The sequence below is a fragment of the Haliotis rubra genome, unplaced genomic scaffold (genome assembly GCF_003918875.1).
Source record: "Haliotis rubra isolate DU_JTF1 unplaced genomic scaffold, ASM391887v1 Scf433, whole genome shotgun sequence".
NCBI lineage: Eukaryota > Metazoa > Mollusca > Gastropoda > Lepetellida > Haliotidae > Haliotis > Haliotis rubra.
This window is the reverse complement of record NW_025767117.1, coordinates 270,343-292,483: the sequence shown is the minus strand read 5'-3', so window position 1 is coordinate 292,483 and position 22,141 is coordinate 270,343. Positions and strand designations below refer to the sequence as shown.

The window sequence follows — 22,141 nt, the reverse complement described above, 5'->3', positions numbered from 1 at the left end:
CGAAGACATCGCCTGGGTTTGTGGAGAGGGACAAGGTCCTTGAGATAAGAACAGGAATTGTCATCAAAGATGCAGTTATGGGTGAGGAGGAGAATCTTGAAGCTGATACGTTGTTTGATGGGAAGCCAGTGGAGAGATTTGAGAACTGGGGAGATATGGTCAGATCGTTTCGTTCTTGAGATTACTCGTGCTGCTGCATTTTGAATTCTCTAGTTTTGACATGAGTGAAGATGAGATGTTGAAACAGAGAGCGTTGGAGTAGTCAAGACGTGAAGTGACGAGAGTTTGCATCATGAGTTTAGTTGTGGCTGTGTCCAGGAGGTATTGTACCTTGCAGATGTTGCGAATTTGGAAGAAACAGGCCTTTGAGAGTTGGTTAACATGCCATTCCATGGACATGTTGCTCTGAAATGGTACCCCTAGGTTTCTGGTTAAATGTCTACAAAAAAGGTACATTTAAGTGAGGACTGTTTGTACTTGCATATGTTGTTACACCCCTTTCTGCAGCCACAAGAGACCATCTCCTGACAAGTGAGTGAGTGAGTGAATATGGTTTTACGCCGCTTTTAGCAATATTCCAGCAATATCACGGCGGGGGACACCAGAAATGGGCTTAACACATTGTACCCATGTGGGGAATCGAACCCGTGTCTTCGGCGTGACGAGCGAACGCTTTAACCACTAGGCTACCCCACCGCCCCTCTCCTGACAAGACGTTGATGCGTTATGAAGTGTCGTCCATTAGGAAACACAGTTACCACTTACCTGTTGTATCCAGAGTTACGGCTCTGAAAGAAGTGATTTACCCCAAATGTCCTGCACCGTAAGCTGTTTTTTACATGCGTTGGTGGGATGGCATGTGGAATGTTTGAGCGTTACTGCAAGGACTACCACATCAGTATGATCAATATGAAGTATGATGTGAATACTGGTTTCCTGATAGCTTCAAGGACAAATGAAGACATATTCGTCAAATGTTTTGACAGAGCCAGGTTTCAACTTTAGAACAGTGACAGTTGGCTCTTCTGATATTGCTGTAACATGTGCTTCTATATGTGCCAACAGGTCACGTTTTTGTACCAGTGCGAAAGCATCCATTTTCTAATAGGGATGGTGTCTGCATGTCATGCTGATCAGAATCATGTAAATTTCCACACGTGACTGACGCCTAAAGACTCACACTCTGATAAGAGTTCTACGTCACTCGTCATTGTTCCCAGCTCTTCTTGACCCATTTTCCGGCTCTTTTAATCAATCAAAGTTAAAATAGTAGGTACAAGGTACATACTGTTACTCGGCTTTGTTCTGTCCACAAACTTTCCTTTGTAAAGGTCTCAAACTGCTCTTTTCCTATTGGTCCCATTTTCACATGATGCAGTGGTCCCCAGCAAAGTGGGATATACATTTCGAACTTGGAGTATGTACGCTACAAGTTCCTGAAATGATTTAAAAGTAATTGACAAGATAAGACAAATACATAATGGCAAGCTATTGGCTTGCATGCTGCAGGGATGTCCTGTCGTAACATCGGTGCTTTAACCACATGTATGTTAGTCCACTTACGAGGAATCTTGTGGCCTACGAGGAACTACGTGTCGTCCAAGTCCTGGTAGACTGAAGAACACCAATGACCATGATGAACGGGTTTAAATTCGTCTGGCAAGACATCAGTATGATAAGCCATGCCGAAGAACTGCAATGGGGAGTGAGAGTCTCTCAGAAATCCATCAATGCCATCTGAAGGAGGCTGCGACGTCCCTTCCACACAGGTATTAACAGGCAGAAACGCCTGGTGTGGTGCAAACTCTAAGAACTGCAACTTGAGGAAATGGCGTTGGGTTCCATTGGTCTCTACACGTTGCCCACGGCCATTGTCGCTATACTGACGTCGTATCAGGAGATGAGCCCATCAGTGATGGCGTGGAGTTGCGTTTCGTATGGCTGCAAGTTGGATCTCATTATAGTACCAGGGAAACACAAGCGTCAACGTTTGCGACAGGAAATACTGATACGGCCATGGGGTCACATTTTGTTAACTTTGCCAATCGTCAGATATTCATGGATGACAACGCAAGGCCGTCTCGTGCCGTCATCGCCCTTGTTAGAGAGTGATTCAATCGAAACAATGCCATGGCCCGCAAGGAGTATGTAAGAGGCAACATTAAAAACAGAACGCCATTTTATGTCTACTGCACATGCTAAAACGGACATACACATATGTGCCTCCATATCTGATATTATTTGAGAAAATATTCTTGAAACTGATGACCAACTTTCTGCTTTTATCATTAAATGCACATGTTTAATGTAAACTTCATCTTAGCTACTTCACTAAAAAATGTGATCGACAGAACTCCAGTCAAGTAGTGTGATGGGGACTACTCCTGTCAAGTGGTGCGATGAGGACTACTCCTGTCAAGTAGTGTTATGGGGACTACTCCTGTCAAGTTGTGTGATGGGGACTACTCCTATCAAGAAGTGTGATGGGGGCTACTCCTGTCAAGCAGTGTGATAAGGACTACTCCTGTCAAGTAGTGTGATGGGGGCTACTCCTGTCAAGTAGTGTGATGGAGACTACTCCTGTCAAGTAGTGTGATGGAGACTACTCCTGTCAAGTAGTGTGATGGAGACTACTCCTGTCAAGTAGTGTGATGGAGACTACTCTTGTCAAGTAGTGTGATGGAGACTACTCCTGTTAAGTAGTTTGATGGAGACTACTCCTGTCAAGTAGTGTGATAAGGACTACTCCTGTCAAGTAGTGTGATGGGGCTACTCCTCTCAAGTAGTGTGATGGGGACTACTCCTGTCAAGTGGTGTGATGGAGACTACTCCTGTCAAGTAGTGTGATGGGGGCTACTCCTGTCAAGCAGTGTGATAAGGGCTACTCCTGTCAAGTTGTGTGATAAGGGCTACTCCTGCCAAGTAGTGTGATGGAGACTACTCCTGTCAAGTAGTGTGATGGGGACTACTCCTGTCAAGTAGTGTGATAAGGACTACTCCTGTCAAGTAGTGTGATGGGGCTACTCCTGTCAAGTAGTGTGATGGGGACTACTCCTGTCAAGTAGTGTGATGGGGACTACTCCTGTGTAGTGTGATACTACCCTGTCAAAGTAGTGTGGATTGGGGACTACTCCTGTCAAGTAGTGTGATGGAGACTACTCCTGTCAAGTAGTGTGATGGAGACTACTCCTGTCAAGTAGTGTGATGTCCTGTCAAGTATGATGGGACTACTCCTGTCAAGTAGTGTGATGGGGACTACTCCTGTCAAGTAGTGTGATGGGGACTACTCCTGTCAAGTAGTGTGATGGGGACTACAAGTAGTGTCAAGATGGATGGGACTACTCCTGTCAAGTAGTGTGTCAAGAGTGGATGGACTACTCCTGTCAAGTAGTGTGATGGAGACTACTCCTGTCAAGTAGTGTGATGGACACTACTCCTGTCAAGTAGTGTTTGGGGACTACTCCTGTCAAGTAGTGTCATGGGGACTACTCCTGTCAAGTAGTGTCATGGGGACTACTCCTGTCAAATAGTGTGATGGAGACTACTCCTGTCAAGTAGTGTGATGGAGACTACTCCTGTCAAGTAGTGTGATGGGGCTTACTCCTGTCAAGTAGTGTGATGGGGCTTACTCCTGTCAAGTATTGTGATGGAGAATACTCCTGTCAAGTAGTGTTATGGGGACTACTCCTGTCAATTAGTGTTATGGGGACTACTCCTGTCAAGTGGTGTGATTGGGACTACTCCTGTTAAGTAGTGTGATGGGGCTTACTCCTGTCAAGTAGTGTGATGGGGACTACTACTGTCAATTAGTGTTATGGGGACTACTCCTGTCAAGTGGTGTGACTGGGACTACTCCTGTCAAGTAGTGTGATGGGGGCTACTCCTGTCAAGCAGTGTGATAAGGGCTACTCCTGTGTAGTTGTGTGATGGAGACTACTCCTGTCAAGTAGTGTGGTGGAGACTACTCCTGTCAAGTAGTGTGATGGAGACTACTCCTGTCAAGTAGTGTGATGGAGACTACTCCTGTCAAGTAGTGTGATGGGAACTACTCCTGTCATGTAGAGTGATGGGGGCTACTCCTGTCAAGAAGTGTGATGGGGACTACCCCTGTCAAGTGGTGTCATGGGGACTACTCCTGTCAAGTGGTGTGATGGAGACTACTCCTGTCAAGTAGTGTGATGGAGACTACTCCTGTCAAGTAGTGTGATGGAGACTACTCCTGTCAAGTAGTGTGATGGAGACTACTCCTGTCAAGTAGTGTGATGGAGACTACTCCTGTCAAGTTGTGTGATGGAGACTACTCCTGTCAAGTATTGTGATAAGGACTACTCCTGTCAAGTAGTGTGATGGGGGTTACTCCTGTCAAGTAGTGTGATGGGGACTACTCCTGTCAAGTGGTGTGATGGAGACTACTCCTGTCAAGTAGTGTGATGGGGCTACTCCTGTCAAGCAGTGTGATAAGGGCTACTCCTGTCAAGTTGTGTGATAAGGGCTACTCCTGTCAAGTAGTGTGATGGAGACTACTCCTGTCAAGTAGTGTGATGGGGGCTACTCCTGTCAAGTAGTGTGATGGAGACTACTCCTGTCAAGTAGTGTGATGGAGACTACTCATGTCAAGTAGTGTGATGGAGACTACTCCTGTTAAGTAGTGTGATGGGGACTACTCCTGTCAAGTAGTGTGATGGGGACTACTCCTGTCAAGTAGTGTGATGGAGACTACTCCTGTCAAGTAGTGTGATGGGAACTACTACCTGTCAAGTAGTGTGATAAGGACTACTCCTGTCAAGTAGTGTGATGGGGTTACTCCTGTCAAGTAGTGTGATGGGGACTACTCCTGTCAAGTGGTGTGATGGAGACTACTCCTGTCAAGTAGTGTGATGGGGCTACTCCTGTCAAGCAGTGTGATAAGGGCTACTCCTGTCAAGTTGTGTGATAAGGGCTACTCCTGTCAAGTAGTGTGATGGAGACTACTCCTGTCAAGTAGTGTGATGGGGCTACTCCTGTCAAGTAGTGTGATGGAGACTACTCCTGTCAAGTAGTGTGATGGAGACTACTCCTGTCAAGTAGTGTGATGGGACTACTCCTGTCAAGTAGTGTGATGGGGACTACTCCTGTCAAGTAGTGTGATGGAGACTACTCCTGTCAAGTAGTGTGATGGGGACTACTCCTGTCAAGTAGTGTGATGGAGACTACTCCTGTCAAGTAGTGTGATGATGGGATGGGGACTACCTGTCAAGTAGTGTCTACTCCTGTCAAGTAGTGTAATAAGGACTACTCCTGTCAAGTAGTGTGATTGGGGCTACTCCTGTCAAGTAGTGTGATGGGGACTACTCCTGACAAGTGGTGTGATGGAGACTACTCCTGTCAAGTAGTGTGATGTCAAGTAGTGTGGGGGCTACTCCTGTCAAGCAGTGTGATGGGGGCTACTCCTGTCAAGCAGTGTGATGGAGACTACTCCTGTCAAGTAGTGTGATGGAGACTACTCCTGTCAAGTAGTGTGATGGGAACTACTCCTGTCAAGTAGTGTGATAAGGACTACTCCTGTCAAGTAGTGTGATGGGGGCTCCTCCTGTCAAGTAGTGTGATGGGGACTACTCCTGTCCAGTGGTGTGATGGAGACTACTCCTGTCAAGTAGTGTGATGGGGCTACTCCTGTCAAGTAGTGTGATGGAGACTACTCCTGTCAAGTAGTGTGATGGAGACTACTCCTGTCAAGTAGTGTGATGGGGACTACTCCTGTCAAGCAGTGTGATAAGGACTACTCCTGTCAAGCAGTGTGATAAGGACTACTCCTGTCAAGTTGTGTGATGGAGACTACTCCTGTCAAGTAGTGTGATAAGGACTACTCCTGTCAAGCAGTGTGATAAGGACTACTCCTGTCAAGTAGTGTGATGGAGACTACTCCTGTCAAGTAGTGTGATAAGGACTACTCCTGTCAAGCAGTGTGATAAGGACTACTCCTGTCAAGCAGTGTGATAAGGACTACTCCTGTCAAGTTGTGTTTTGGGGACTACTCCTGTCAAGTAGTGTGATGGGGACTACTCCTGTCAAGTAGTGTGATGGGGCTTACTCCTGTCAAGTATTGTGATGGGGACTACTCCTGTCAAGTAGTGTGATGGGGCTTACTCCTGTCAAGTAGTGTGATGGAGACTACTCCTGTCAAGTAGTGTGATGGGGGCTACTCCTGTCAAGTAGTGTGATGGAGACAACTCCTGCCAAGTAGTGTGATAAGGACTACTCCTGTCAAGCAGTGTGATAAGGACTACTCCTGTCAAGTATTGTGATGGAGACTACTCCTGTCAAGTAGTGTTATGGAGACAACTCCTGCCAAGTAGTGTGATAAGGACTACTCCTGTCAAGCAGTGTGATAAGGACTACTCCTGTCAAGTATTGTGATGGAGACTACTCCTGTCAAGTAGTGTTATGGGGACTACTCCTGTCAGTTAGTGTTATGGGGACTACTCCTGTCAAGTGGTGTGATTGGGACTACTCCTGTCAAGTAGTGTGATGGGGTTTACTCCTGTCAAGTAGTGTGATGGAGACTACTCCTGTCAAGTAGTGTGATGGGGACTATTCCCATCAAGCGGTGTTATGGGGACTACTCCTGTCAAGTAGTGTGATGGGGACTACTCCCATCAAGTAGTGTGATGAGGCTTAGTGCAGTACTTTCAAACATAAGAATTTGTTCAGGAAAAGCATAAAATTAGCTGTATCTGAAAATCAACCAATATCGCAGAAGACAAACTTCCATGGCTGGAAGCTGGAAAAGGCTGTTCACCATAAACAATAGGACCACGTAATCTTCCTCATGCAATATGTTTGTTTACCAGAAAACAACAAAATCATTTTGTAAATATTTTCAAGTGTTTTATTCTAATGACAGTTCTCTTAGTGTATAATGCATAGGCTCATATATTCTTCATCCTGTCCAGCACTATTTTTATTTGGTAATCTATATTAGCACCCTTTGTCAGTAGTTTCTGGACCAATGTCAAATACATATTTGTGGTGAGTTGAGTACAAGCTCTGTGAACCTACTACTGCATGGCAATACACTTATAGCATCCAGCTATTTAAGTACATAAATATGCCCACAAATACAATTATGCTGGTACAATGTGATATCAAGTAGAATTGGTGGGATTGTCTATTATTACAATGAAGTATACAAAACAGGTGTATACAAGTGTACCAACGCATCTTCATGTAGCCAACACTTTCATGCCAAACCATAACATACAAAGTCACTCCTATTCCTGAAGTACTGAACATTACGATCAGTATTTATCACTTAGGACCATACACCAGTCCCAGGAAAACACTCCATGAGCTATCTCTGGCAAGTCATGTTTACCCTTGTTTTACTGGATATATTGGTCAATATGCCAAAATTCCGAAAACAAAATGTTTTCTTTGGGGATATAAGGTTAATATGTAGTCTTGAAATATGTAACCACCAAAATTTAAAATTCCATCCACCAAAATTGTATTATACCAATACAAAGTTCTGGGAGGGACAATGGTTTAGGCCAATATGGCCAGTGATAGGAGAAAAATGAAAAAAACATCTCACATTATTGTTGATTTGGAAGTTTATTTCCTAAACTTTATCCTACCTCAACTGTCACTAAGTACAATTTTAAGGTAAAATAATTGAAAATAACTATTTCATTATGACTTCCAACTGACTTACACAGCTCTGTAAGTTAAGAGTGCTATGACACACACCTAAACTATAGGCACACACAATTTGATACAAGCTAGTCATTCTAGCTAGTGACGTTGTAATGTCCCCAGTACCATAATAGCTGCACTCTGTTAGAGAATGCCTGCATGTTACACTATTTCAGCTCAGTGTGAGTGAAAACCCACAGTGATACAGTTTTCTCTAACATTGAGGAAACAGACGATCGGTGGTGCTCCAGATCCAAGCTAGCAGTCAATGGCACAAGGCAACACCCTGAGCCAACTAACTTGTTCAGAATGAATGTGGGAAAGTAACGAACATCTAATTTGATGCCAGAGGCATTAATGTCTTCCCTTGAAAACCTTCCCATGGCCTGTGCCACACAAACCAGTGATTTGCCTAAAAACTAGCAATCAAAGACAACTGGGCAAATAATATTATAAATTAGACAATCAATGTTTACATACATGTATACAAATAAATATATTAAATAATCTAAATGAAAGACTACATAGGTTCTTCAAAGAAAACAAATGCATTTGCTCAGGTCTTACTTGAGTCACAACATATCAGAAAACAATCAAAGATGAGATTGCTTTAACTTTCCTGAATTGCACCTAGGTAATCCCACTATGAGGTGAGCTTCCAATAGTTTACCTATAGAGTGTTTCCACCAGTGATGGGTCTTCTGTGACAAACGTACCACACATGTATCAACAGTCAAACATCATAATCTCAAGGATACATGCCAGGAGAAAGTGTGTGGGAGAAGTGTCTTATTCAGCAACCATCATGGCGGTCAGCTTCAAACAGGAAGAAACTGTAGTGAATGAGTGAGTTTAGTTTTACGCTGCACTCAGCATTATTGCAACAATATGGTGGGAATCTGTAAATAATCAAGTCTGGACCAGACAATCCAGTGATCAACAGCATGAACATCGATCGACGCAATTGGGATACAATGACATGTGTCAACCAAGTCAGCGAGCCTGACCACCCGAACCTGTTAGTCACCTCTTACGATAAGCATGGGTTACTGAAGACCAATTCTAACCTGGATCTTCACGGGTGGAAGAAAATGGAAGTGCTGGAGATAGGGAGCCAACAGTCCTAGGACCAATAGCCAGGAGGTTACTCAGTTGAAAGACCAACAGATCCTGCTTCTATAAAGAGGCACAACTCTTAGATGACATGTCAATTGTTGGCTTACAACAAACATTAAATGAACAATCAGACATAAATGATCTGACCTGTCAGTACTTAGATAGACAAGGAATTCACTTTAACTAACATCAACTTTCTACGGTTATAATGAATTTTCTACTGGATGAGTGGCACAGGTGCAAGTGTGACAGAGACGTGAATCTGAAGAGAAAGGGAAAAGATTTGGAGAGCAATACATCCTTTGTGACAATACCATTGAGATATTTCTCTATTTTCTTTCACATATGTTGTATGCAAGATTAATACAGTATTGGAACGAAAATATGTAGATAACTTAGTTTTTAAAAGAATCCAATCTTTTAAATAAACACAATCTCACAAACATCAGATCTTTCACTGAGATACAATGTCTCTCTGCATGGTGTCACACTGGAGTGAAATATCTGATAAGAATCACATTATACTAAACATGTTATTGGTCACTAAAATATATAAGCTATGTGTTTACTCAAATTTGCAAACTTTGTCACCATGCCGACTCATCAGAAGAGACAAGCTATGTGAAGTAGCATATTATATTGTCATGCCAGTGGAGTAATATTTAAGAAATATTACTTAAAGCCATATCAGCAATTTAGCAGCTATTTGTGACAAAGTGGAGTATGAACATACAGTTATGTTGGTGGGTATCACCACAACTGTATCAAGACTGTCAGGATGCCACAGAAGGCCAACATTCATTAGCATAGTAGACATAACAACAACCCTCAGATACATGTAGTAATATCATTGTTGCCTACGTGCTACATATCTATACAGTAAACCTGCTAAATAAACCATTCCCTTCAAAACAAATGAATAACTCATACTGTCAAATCGGACTATTCTAATCCTTTCTTCACTATCTTTAAATCATAGGTTAAAGCCGACTAGAGTATCATATTGCATTATCCTCAGTAGGGGCCACTGGTTCCTTGCATTTGGACCTGTTCAGGAATCTTAACATGGCATCTCATCGCTGCAAAGACACATTTCTAATTAACCTGTTTTTGTTTCAAACATACTACCCATCAAAAGTTTAGACTCACTTAAAGCACTCACTATATGTTATGTATATATACATGGTAACATCGAAGATGAATTTCTCCACTAACTTGGGGGAACCAACTGCAAACCTTATGCAGATGAATTGCACGACGATCATGCATCAAATTGCTGAAAAGCTTGTACAAATATCGTGCATGTGAACAGCTGCATTTTGGTGTAACATTTTGTTAAGAATTCGCCAATTAGTTTCATCATTTATTTTTTTTAACTCATGACAATAATCTTTTCAACGTTACGAATTGGTTTTACGATACATCAGTTCATGTGTAAACAGTTCCTTTAAAAGTATGGAAATCTAGTTTCGTGTGAGTTGACTGAAGTATGTGTCTACATTACATGTCTACATGTCTACACTAGTGAGTCTCAACTTTTGATGGGTAGTATAATTTAGAAACTACTACATTTGAAAGCCTCACTTGATTCATATATATGATAAGAATAACAGCAAGGACATATCTCTGTTACCATGGAAACCATGAACCAGTCACATCATCATTACCAGTGTTCAAACTGATGCATCTCGTTGAAAGTGTTCCACTCCACTGGAAGTAATTTATGATCAATTCAGATCATATTACCCACTGTTTAAATCTAGCGAATAATTTGAGGTGCTTTCACCTGATGGAATCTGTAACTATAACTATTACTATAGATACTATTTTTCATATTTAAGGAATATGCAACAAGCAATAATGTTTTTTGATGGATTCAAAACAAGACAACTTTTCACAGTAACCATGGTAATCAAATAACATGTGAAAGAAAGGGCAAAGAGCAAAGAATTTTAGCAGAAAATTGAACCAGGATGATAGAGAATAACACTGTTAATATTTTCCACTTCCAACACCGAAAAAGATGATGCTCGATAATGTAACATTATGATCACATAAAACATGAACACTAACATCTCAAAGTAAACCACAGGAAAGTTCTTCCAAAAAGCAAACATTTCTCTCAGAACACAACAAACAGAGGATGCAATAGGTAAACCACAAAATTCATTTTACTTTGAAGTCTTGTTCAAAATGTCATTGAAATACTTCAACATTTCAACTGATGATGCAGACTTATGGATGAGGGTCTTTGCCTCTGTATCAGCCATGTTATAAATAAAATACAAGTCACCTCTACAGAGTCATTTCATTCTTTAAAATATGTTTTAAAACAATACACACAACAAATTCACACAGATTAGAACAAAAGAAGAAGAATTCAAATTTCAACTTCATCAATCAAGCAGCAACAATATTAGGGAAGATATTTCAGAAGCATGCTAAATGTTGACAGGTCTTATTACTGCAAACAGACATGTTGAGTGTCTAGAGGTTACATTATCATGTAATCAGTCGTAAGAGAGAGATCCTCTCTGTAGAGCTGTAGGTCCCCAGACCTTGATTGGACTGCAGAAAGCAACGGCTGTTTTGGCACTGGCTAGCCCAGGAGCGACCTATACACCAGTCAAACTGGCTAAAACACTGGCCTGCTTGTTGACCAGTTTGAACATGTTCCCATATTTTCTGGTTGTGAAAGTTAGCCAAGAACATCCTACCAACAGTGTCTCCAAAACTTACTGGAAACATGTGTTTGAAGTCAAATTTGGTTTCCATGGCACTAATGAGCACAGGCATGCAAAATGATCAGCATACATTATTTTGCAATCTCTCTATGCCTGTGGACTAGAGTCATCAAGAAATAACAAGGGCTCCTGGCTCAAACAAGTACCATGGAACTGGGACACGGCAACACACCAACATGAGTCAAAGTCAAATATGTTGTCATGGAAACAAAAAAATATATATTCTAAAAATGCCTAAATGGCAAAAGGCAGCAGTCAACAACATGGTCTTGTGTGTGCAGTTTCATGAAAGGATACCTACCACCACATTGGTTGTGGAGAAATGGTCTGGTGCAAATTCTTTTCATTGAAATCGAGATAGAAAAAATGCAAAATATCCAGAAACATAATGATCATGGATCGACGGAAGGACGGACTAACAGACCAGGTGTCTGCTATATCAACCATAAAATATTCCCAGGGAATAATAAGTTTGGTGGGATTCAAGATATGTTTTTTAAATTGTGCATGTACACTGACTTCTCCTCATGACAACATGGTCACGACCTGTGACAACAATTATTAAGTTGTAAAGGTTTGATCAAGGTCAACATTTAGAATATTGCTAAAAATGGAACATATAGCTTAGGACCAACTACACATATGCCAGTTTAAATACATTTTGAAAAGAAAACAACAAATATAGGCATCACAGTAACTGTTTTCTAACTGTGCAAAAAGTGACTGCCACTGGGGCAATGTTTCACATTAGATCAAAATCTTTGAACAATTTCTAGAAAGACCATAGCTAAGACCATTCCTGGGAATGTTTGTTTTAAATCCTTAGGCCTTGTAGTTTTACATGAAAAGTAAAAAATCCAACACTAGAAAAACAGGGGCCATAATAGTTTTTACATATTTGAATAATGTAAATGTGGTGAATCATTATAAGATATTATAGCAACATAGCAACACAACTGCCATAATCAACTCCATAGCCCTTGTAGTTTCAGAGATATTGCAAATGGAAATGTTGTGCAATAGACAATGCATCACAACACAAACATTAAAACATTCAAACCCAGCCTGTCAAACCAAACCTCAGACTGTTCACGTTGTATAAATATATATAAGAAACAGTTTCAGACTTTCCAATTTGTGACTTTCAGACTTTCCACACTGACTTTTGTGAAATACATGGTATTCTAAAACATCACAAATATGTCCATGTAAGCTTAATAATGATTGATCTATGTAATGAGGGCCTGAAATAACCACTCAAGCATCAGTAGACATAAGCCCATTTCCATAACATGTATCAACATTACATTTTAAAGCATCAGTTTCAGTCTTGCTTTCAGTAAAATTTTTGGTTACAAATTAACTTCAAAGAAAAAACATCCTCCAAAGTTGTTCTAGATCAGTTCTCCATGACATGTTCATTGTTGCCTCGCCCGCCTTCTGGCACATCCTGAAACTGCTGATACCACTGATGAAGTTCACGCAGCTTCACCGACACAGACTCACGCTGCCGTTCCGCCAACAGTGACCGCAGCTCGTGGTCCATGGGAGCATCACCGGGAGGGTACACAAAGAAGGGTTTGTCTCTTATGATTCGGTTCTGGTTGAAGGCACAAGTTTTGAGATGTTCCCCGATGGGATTATGGCCAGAAAACTGCCACTGTTCCACTGGGCTGAAGGCTGTGCTGAAGCGCCACCTCTGATATGAATAAGAGTGAAAGTTGTTTACCATTAATGAGTCACATCACAGAAGATTGGTATACCAGACAAACCAGTAGTGGATAATATGAACATGATGAGTAACCATTCCTGCCATCAAACAAACATTTCTTAATGAGTCAACTCTTCCTATACTGACCAGAATTCCAAAGGAACAATAACTAAATATTTATCAACACCAACCATTCAAAAATGAAATTGTTTGAAACTGGTTTGAAGAATTCTTGAGTTTTATCATGGCCACTGTCACATGGTTCTTAGGGACACTGAGGCACAGTAAGGGCACAGACACAGACAACTTCCTTGAGTAGCATTAGAAGTTGCTGCGATGAACAACGGGGAGAATTCTATGGATATACCATGTATACAACTTCTTTATTATTAATATGAGCGACGTTTCGGTGTAGCTATAGTCTGTTTGCAGTGAAAGCGTACCGATGAATTTCACTTTACACCAAAAAGTAAAACAAATAAAGTGAAATTAAGACTGCGAATCCTCATGATTTTAACTTGCCATTGTAATACAAACCAGTAATATTTTTTGCTTTAAGTGAAATTCATCAGTATGTTTTCACTGCAAACAGACTATACTTAAACTGTTAGAGATCACTTGCTTGATAATGGTGCTAGTAGCTACACAGAAACGTCGCTCATATTAATAATAAGGAACTCTCCCCTTTGTTCATAGACACAGACCACTGAACCTCACAAACAAGAGGATCTTTACATAAACAGGGAGTATTGTGATGGGGACAGTCAGGGAGAGAGAATACATCACAGTCACAATTTCCAGATTGTATTATTGAGTCTGAGCTGAGAACCGGTCATCTTCCAAGGGCAAGGGAGGCAACTGACTATATAAGTCCAGTTTAAGACCTGAATAAGGCTCACATTTTGGAGGCATGTTTTTGTGTAAGATAAACAAATTCAATCAAAATTGTGTACAGAAACCAACATCTGGGTCCTAAAGTACATGCAACTATCATGAAGATTCTGGTCATTTGCAGGATTTACAAAAATATGTCAACTTTCAACAGGGCATCAACAGAAACATCTTTCTGTGTTTATAATGACCTTGTTTAAGTGGTGTGCTACAATCTACATGCACTGGGTGTAGGCAGGGAATGTGAAATTTTCTTTCATTAACTTCATCTTGACATGGCACCACATTTTGTTTGAAGTAAATGTAAGTGATATGAAAGGTGGAATCTGGTCAATAGGTGTGGAAGGAACATAACCATGATAACTGATAATAACATTGTTACCACGGGTACCATGGGTACCACAACGTTTGAGCCTAGTTTCAATTCCAGTCAAGTTAGGTAATGGTGGAAACTAGACTTTTAACTCTCTTGCCTCAGGAAGAAAGGAACCCCAGAGGTTGACAGGAGGAGGACAAATCAAGTTAAGAGCTAGAACTGTAACATTAGTGGCCGTCTATAAAACCGTGAACAAGTAAATTACATGGTTTCTACATCCCCCCATCCTTGCCATGGTTTTAATTGTAAAACTCTTACATAAAGCATAATACAAAGTATTTCTCTAAATTTTCGGAACTCTTGGATATTCATAAAACGGCTATGTACACACAAAATATTGACATTTTCTGTAAAGCCTAAACTCATCAGAAGAGGACGTAACATGCATGTGAGACGGTTCCCCGTTACGTGTACAAGTGACTACCTGAGAGGGGGTCAGTCATTCGAGGTCACTGAGAGGGGGGACTGCCTGACCACAGGGAAATTCTGCATGTCACACAAAAATGTGTCTATAAGTGTTATTTATGCTCATGTTAAGCTATTATGGACATACAGTCTTGACTTACATTACAATATGACTGCCAAGTGACCTTCTGCTCTGCATCCTTGACCTTCTCCCAGACCTGTATGACTATGCCACGTTCATCCAGCAGACTGCAGCAGATGTCACGAAGCAGTTTACAAGTGAGGGCCAGGTTACACAGGCTGAACGAGTCTAAGTGTCTGGCAATGTGCTGCAGCACCTCGAAGGGAAGCTTCAGAAACTCCATACCTGTAACCATGACAACAAACCTCTGATACATACAGGTATTTCAAGTCAAAATCCATAAATTCATATCTTTAAATACACAATACAAATTATCAAAAAATGAATGAATGAGTGAGTGAATGGTGTTTATTGCTGCAGTCTGTATAGTTACCATGGTTACACTCATATATCAGTAATCAAATCAGGATCAGGCAAACCAGAGGCTGATTGTATGAGTAAAACTATATATATATATATATATAAAATATGAGTCAGATATTTCTTCTTGCCAAATATAAAGGAGATTTGGCAAGAAGAAATATCTGACTCATATTTTATATATCCATTGCTTATACACCTGCAGAAATCACTAGTTTTATATTATATATATATATATATATATATATATCAGCCAGCTCCAGTGAAATGACACATTTAAGTATTTTGTACAGAACGTAGAAATTGGTACATATGCTTATATCTTATACATCATAACATGCTGAACAAATCAAATGTACATTTAATCATTCACATATGGCTCAGATATATAAGTCCTAATCCTACACAAAGTTCCCAATAGATGTTATCAATCAGTCAAGCTGAAGCTATCATTATTCATGGCAGTATGATCAGTAGAGGACGTAACGTGTACGCGAGACGGTCCCCCGTTATGCGTACAAGTGACTACCTGAGAGGGGGTCACTAATTCGCGTGACTGCCTCATCACAGACAGTGAAATTCTGCATGTCACACAAAAACACGTCTAATAGTGTTATTTATGAAAATAATAAAACAAAATTTGCTACAGGCATTGATAGGTGTTCAAGTTATTGATTGACACAAATGAAAACGTAAAAAGAAAATACTGGAAATTTTAATATAAATTGTATATTTATATACTTATCCTATCTCACAACTTGCACCCCTCTCTCTTTTGCTTCGACTTTTAGTGGAACGACTGTAAACTTTTTTCCATAGGCCTCCTTGTCCATTCGCCCGTGCACTCCATGCTGCTCACCTTAATTAGCTTCCTAGTTTCTAATTAAGCTTGCAGCATGCTCCACTAATTGCCCACATGACTACCTTGAATGATCATTCTCATATTGGAGCCAACGTTGTAATCTGAGTTGTGGGGAGGCCTGGCGGGCATCCATCGCGTGAGATAGGATAAGTATATAAATATACAATTTATATTAAAATTTCCAAATATTTAAACTTATCCTATCTCACGACTTGCACTTATCCCACGGTTGGACGGCAGGCTGCAGATTACCCTTCTGTCTGGATAGTGCGAACAGCTGGTCTTGGAGCTGTGTGGACTGACCGTAGACAACCATAGATAGCAACGTACAAGGGAGGCCTGTTACGCATGCACGCAACTCCTATACTTGTAGTGGGTTCTCCGGAACCCCTTGTCTTACTAAGCACAACGACTCCCAGGGAGATGGGTGCTCCCGAGCGATGTGGTGTTCCGCCGCAACCTTGTACAAGACAAGGGACGCAACTCGGAAAGTAGGCCCCGCCTCGCCACGATTTACAAGGTACCCCCGTAATTAATGTCTTGCGACTAGAATCGGGCCAGCATCTGCTTCAAGAAGGCCCCAATTGTAGCAGATTTGCCGAGCCTGTCGAGCCTAGATGATTTATATACCAAACCACTGTCGAGGAAGCTCATTATGGGCTTTGTAATTCGGGTAAAAAGCCACGAGGCCGTGGAAATTCCAAATGGTAGTACTTTCCATTGGTAGTGATTCCCGTTGAACACGAAGCGAAGGTACTTCCGGTGCTCTGGATGTATCGGAACTTGAAGATAAGCATCCTGAAGATCTAGGCTGATGAGGAAGTCTCCCTTCTTCAGGATGGTGCGTAAAAGGTTGATCGACACCATCCTGAAGTGAGGCGGTGGAAGTAGGAATCGGGCATTGAACAACTTCATATTGAAGATGAGCTGGAGTTTGTTGGAATTTTTCTTTGGAACCAAGAAGATGGGGGAGTAGAATCCTGGAGTGACGGGCGTTGGACCTAGGAGCTCTATCGTGAGTTTGTCCGGTTCAGTGAACTGTGGGAAGACAGTTGGCTGGTTGAACGCGGTTGGCCAGGCTCCAAACAAACTGAGACAGTCGAGGGGATATGTACCGATGATCTGGATGATGATAGTGTCGATCTAAGGTCCACTGGTAGTGTAGATGGGACAGGCAACGAAGAATTGTCGATCACAACCACCCGCGAGTGATCTGACTCTATGGAAGGAGGTGATTGATCCGTAGGTAATAGGTGCTGAACGTCCTCAGATAAGTAAGAATCTAATAAAGCGTCCATAAAATCCTCTTGAACCACAGACGTCGCTCTCTTCGTGAAGGTACGATTTTCTGTCGCTGTAAGTTAGTGTAACTTGATACGCTTGGCAAGAGTGGGATCAGATTCTGTTGACTTCCTGTCCCTATCGGCAAACACGAAGGTAGGCCTTAAAAGCCTCATCTTTTAGTGAATTACACTTGCCACATCGTTTGTTCCTGTTACATTGTCCAATACAGTCACTGCAAGACGAGTGAGGATCGAGGGACGAATAATTCGTCTTGCATTGAGCACAAACTTTCCTTTTCCTTGACTGACTATCAGTTTTCCCCATGATGTTAGGGTGAAATAATGTCCCTAATATACAGCACGTCCACACAGTCGTGCGACAAGAAAGAGAATGATCATTCAAGGTAGTCACGTGGGCAATTAGTGGAGCATGCTGCAAGCTTTATTAGGAACTAGGAAGCTAATTAAGGAGAGCAGCATGGAGTGCACGGGCGAATGGACAAGGAAGCCTATGGAAAAAAGTTTACAGTCGTTCCACTAAAAGTCGAAGTAAGAGAGAGAGGGGTGCAAGTCGTGAGATAGGATAAGTTTAAAAATTGAAATAGTCAAATTTTGAATTTTCAAATTAATTAGGGTCAAGCGCTTCAGTTAGTACGGAGGAGTGCACCCGTCTCGCGTACAAGAGACGATAGACCGTCTTGCGTACATGTTATGTCTCTGACTGATGATAATAGATGTTTTAGCTTATAGTGACACATGCGGCTCTACTATGATGACCAGCCAAAATAACATGTAAGTCTATTACAGTGCTATAAAGATCTTCATAATATTGGATTGACTTCTCTGAGCATCATCACTGGTTTCAGTAAGAAGATAATTGGAAAGAACATCTAAAGATCACTCAATCACTTTACTTATGTGATGTAGTAAAGTAGTAGTAGTAAATATCTTAGCAAGTGTATCGCCTTGTACTGAAACAGAAAAATTGCATTGTGCATCCTATCGTTGCATGAAATCTCATGAAGGATTGGTACCTCAGTATTTAGTTTCACCATTATATACACACCTGTATCATTCCAAGCAGGAGCATCTGGTTTAGAGAGGCGGGACTGCACAGATATTGGAGAGTAGGCTCGGTATGAGGTGAATACTTCCATATCCAGGTGATCACCGGCAGGCTTGGGAGCACAGTCCGAGGTAGACTCCGACTCCACACTGTGCTGTGAGGTCGTGGTGGTCTTGTATTGCACACGGGGTAACAAATGATGATCATAATCATATTCATTGACAGGTGTCTGATTATTGTGTTCACAATCTGGGCTGACATTTTGAGTTAGACAGTTTGTGTCCATATCATCGGATTCGGGCTTGTCACATTGAACTTTGGTGGTAATTGAAACATTGCTCTCAACTGTTTCTGCTAAACCATAGCTTTCTAATAATGCACTATGTACAATAGACACACCATGTTTACTAGGCTGAAAGCGCCGAAAGGAAAATGTACACCCAAGATATGCCAGAGGACATCTTTGTTCCATCCATCCATTCAAGCAACTTTGGATATCATTGTGAACATTCTTAAAGTGCCATGCGTACTCATCTCGACGGAATTCCTGAGCACATAAAAACGTGAACATTTCAGGAGGTTTGGGTTGGTACTTTGTGATGCAGTCTATGTTGATGTCCACACCAAGGACATCACAGAGCCGTGTATCATTGTCTAGTTTCCTTGTCAGGTGCTTGTTGTTGTTGTTTGTTGTGGCTGTTTCATCCACATCTTGAGCAGGTGGAAGGCTATCAGTGTCAACAGGTTCTTCAGTATTATCACACCTGGAGACATCTGGCATCGGATTAGACTGTTCACTGGGCACTTGGTTGGTCTTCTTGTTTCCTTGCTCACTAGTCTCATTAATATTCTTCAGAGAATGGCTTGAATTAGCCATATGGTTGGAAGCGAGATCGAGTGTTGTTGAAAGACATTCGGCAGTTTGTTTGGTGGCTCTGATAAGTCGACTACACACGCTACGTTGCAGCCCTGGGGGATAGTTCCCCAGGTTCCATGGCGTATTACCACCTTCGTCATCAGACACATTTCTTGAAGTTTCTTCTGATGTGAGCATGTCAGATTCCATTGAGCTACTTCGATGACTGAAAGGGGCTGCTGGGTATCTAGTGGTGAGGCGATTTCGCAATATTCTCTTTGTCTTTTTGGGAGCATTCAGTGTTTCAACCAACATCCTTTGGTCCCGCATTGCCAATGCAACATCCAGCTGCCCACAATGAACTTTCAGAATATTGGAAGGCAGTGGCATCTTTTTCTTATCTTCCACAGAATACATTGGCCATCGGTTCCATTCAATGGGACAACACAGAACACTAGCAGGACACACTTCAAGATGAATTCCTAGTTTCTTCCGCTGCATAACAAGAGGGCAACCATAGAGGAAGTTGATGCATGCAACTCGTTCGTCTGGACACAGGCTGGAGTGTTCTGACTGTAGACATTGATGAAACCTGGCTCCACAACCAACTTCACAGACAGCCATTGGGCAGCTTGTGGTGTAGTCAGCCTTGACCGCACAATGGCGACTGACACAACCTTCACAGTGGACGTGAGACATGGTTACACACACTATTCACACACTATATCTCCCGTGGTATATGACCCATACTGACCAGTCAGTTATCTTCAGTCACAGCAGTGGACCGTCTGGGTTAAAAAAATAAAACAGAATTTCAGAATTGGTACAGATTATAAAATGTATAGTTCCATCATGTCAGGGTATGATTGTATACAAATAGTGACAGTGCCAACAAGGAGAATATCACAATACTTAACCAAAAGTTTACCATGTGTTGCCTGTCATCAGCCCAAAGTTTGCCAACAGAACTGCTTCTTCTGGCACTTTACCAAAATACAGAAAAGCTAAGTGAGTGAGTGAGCCCAACAAGCTAACTGAACAACATCAACTCACACTGTTGAATTTAGTGCACATGTACCCACTCATACCAAAAGGTTATGGAAACAAACAGATTGGGGTAAAATGGTAATAGATACTTACAAAGATTACACTTAGCCATGGTGCCATATGATTTTAGTTCACTAGGGACACCTACATGTGGTCATATTGTCATTTGGCATACTCATCATGCTCATACCACCAGATCCTGGTCAGAATTGGTTTTTTGCTTGTCATCAGTTCCGGGTATTGATGCTCATGATGTCAATCGTTGAAGTGTCTTGTTGTTCAGAAACAATTACTTACGGATCAATGTCATTTAGGAGGACAATTGCTAAGTGCAACGTTATCGTGGTTGCACAACAAACAGACAAAACCAACCAGATATTGAAGCTTACTAAATGAAATGAGTGCGTGCAAACATAAAAACAGATCCACACATCAGAAGTTTAGTTCTTATGCATAAATGACAGGGTATTTCATAATTTGTTGAGGTTGATTCTATGAACGAAAAGCAAAAGAGGGAACAATGAAGGAATAAAAGCATCACAATAAGGAACTAAGAAGGCTCAGGCTTTGTTACAGGTATCTCAAGGATGAGTCAGCTTTTGAATCATATCTCAGAAAATGTGAAAGTTCCATAACAGTTTCCTCTAGCCAATATATTCAACAACAATCTGCACCCTAGGACTCAGTCAACTTTTTTATGTGAAAAATAAAAATATATGAAGAATTTTAACACAATAAAATGTAGAAGAATACCCTGACATGTGCTGAAAATGTGGGGCACAACACACTAAGACCTGGTCACATTAACCTTCCTTATTGTTACATACCAACTCACTCTTTGCAGAAGGGCATTGTTCCAATAGTGTACCCAGCAACAAAATGTCACAAATTAAGTCACAGATAAACTCTGTGCTGATTAATTCTACAAGCCCTCAAAGAAAGCTAGCTGTACCCAAAGTGAATGATAATGAGTTTGTTAATACTCAGTGACCATTTATTCTTTCATTCTGGAACCTAAATAACTATAATCTATCAAGCTATCCTGTTAATGTCATATGAAATTACATTATCAAAATAATAAGTTTTGCACTAACATTGTGCAGCTCTGTTGTGGATGATCAAAGTAAATACAATACAAACAAAGAGAGGTGCAAAAAGAGTAATCAACAAAGTTCCTTCAGTTACTTCCGTGCAGAAAATGTTACCGCCTGGCCTAGAAGTATGATGATACCAGAAATCGCCATATAAAGTATGACAGTGCAAAGTCATGTTTGGTTATGTACTTTCGCTAAAAATGTGTTTCCTTCAGGTTTTCATTTAGACTTTTCCATTTATTTTCAGGTCAAGTATATTCTGGATCCCGAAGTAAGCAATTCTACATCGAAATGAAAACATCTTGATTACCTTGAGTCATCGTAAAATCTTTCGTTGCATTTTTGTTTGATGTGGAAGAGGACACAGCTGATGAACACGCGATGTCCCACATAAAGATAACAAATGTCTTTTTTAAAACCTAAGTTACACCTAAAACCAAGGAGGCATAGTCTCTTTCAATCATAAGTCTGAGTCTTATTCAACGATTATCTGTACCTAAATTGCTTTCCTCCG

General features: G+C 41.2%; 1 protein-coding gene across 1 annotated transcript; it reads right to left on the bottom strand.

The window, feature by feature from the left end:
* Positions 1-12,286: 12,286 nt before the first annotated feature.
* LOC124289122 (F-box only protein 30-like) lies at positions 12,287-22,103 on the bottom strand. The gene is made up of 4 exons (XM_046725725.1): positions 21,938-22,103; positions 18,631-20,274; positions 15,079-15,284; positions 12,287-13,233 (listed from the first exon to the last, which is right to left on the bottom strand). Exons 2-4 carry the CDS (start codon positions 20,183-20,185, stop codon positions 12,934-12,936), a joined length of 2,061 nt encoding a protein of 686 aa, XP_046581681.1. The 5' UTR covers positions 20,186-20,274; positions 21,938-22,103; the 3' UTR covers positions 12,287-12,933.
* Between the last annotated feature and the right edge of the window lie 38 nt (positions 22,104-22,141).

Bases quoted from the DNA above. Each gene is read 5' to 3' on its own strand.
- LOC124289122 (XM_046725725.1), bottom strand. From the start codon at position 20,185: ATGTCTCACGTCCACTGTGAAGGTTGTGTCAGTCGCCATTGTGCGGTC. The intron at 15,285-18,630 runs GTGTGTATATAA...TCATGGTTACAG, and splicing joins TCCTGCTTGGAATGATACAG to GTATGGAGTTTCTGAAGCTT. The intron at 13,234-15,078 runs GTAAGTCAAGAC...TATTCATATCAG, and splicing joins CTTGGCAGTCATATTGTAAT to AGGTGGCGCTTCAGCACAGC.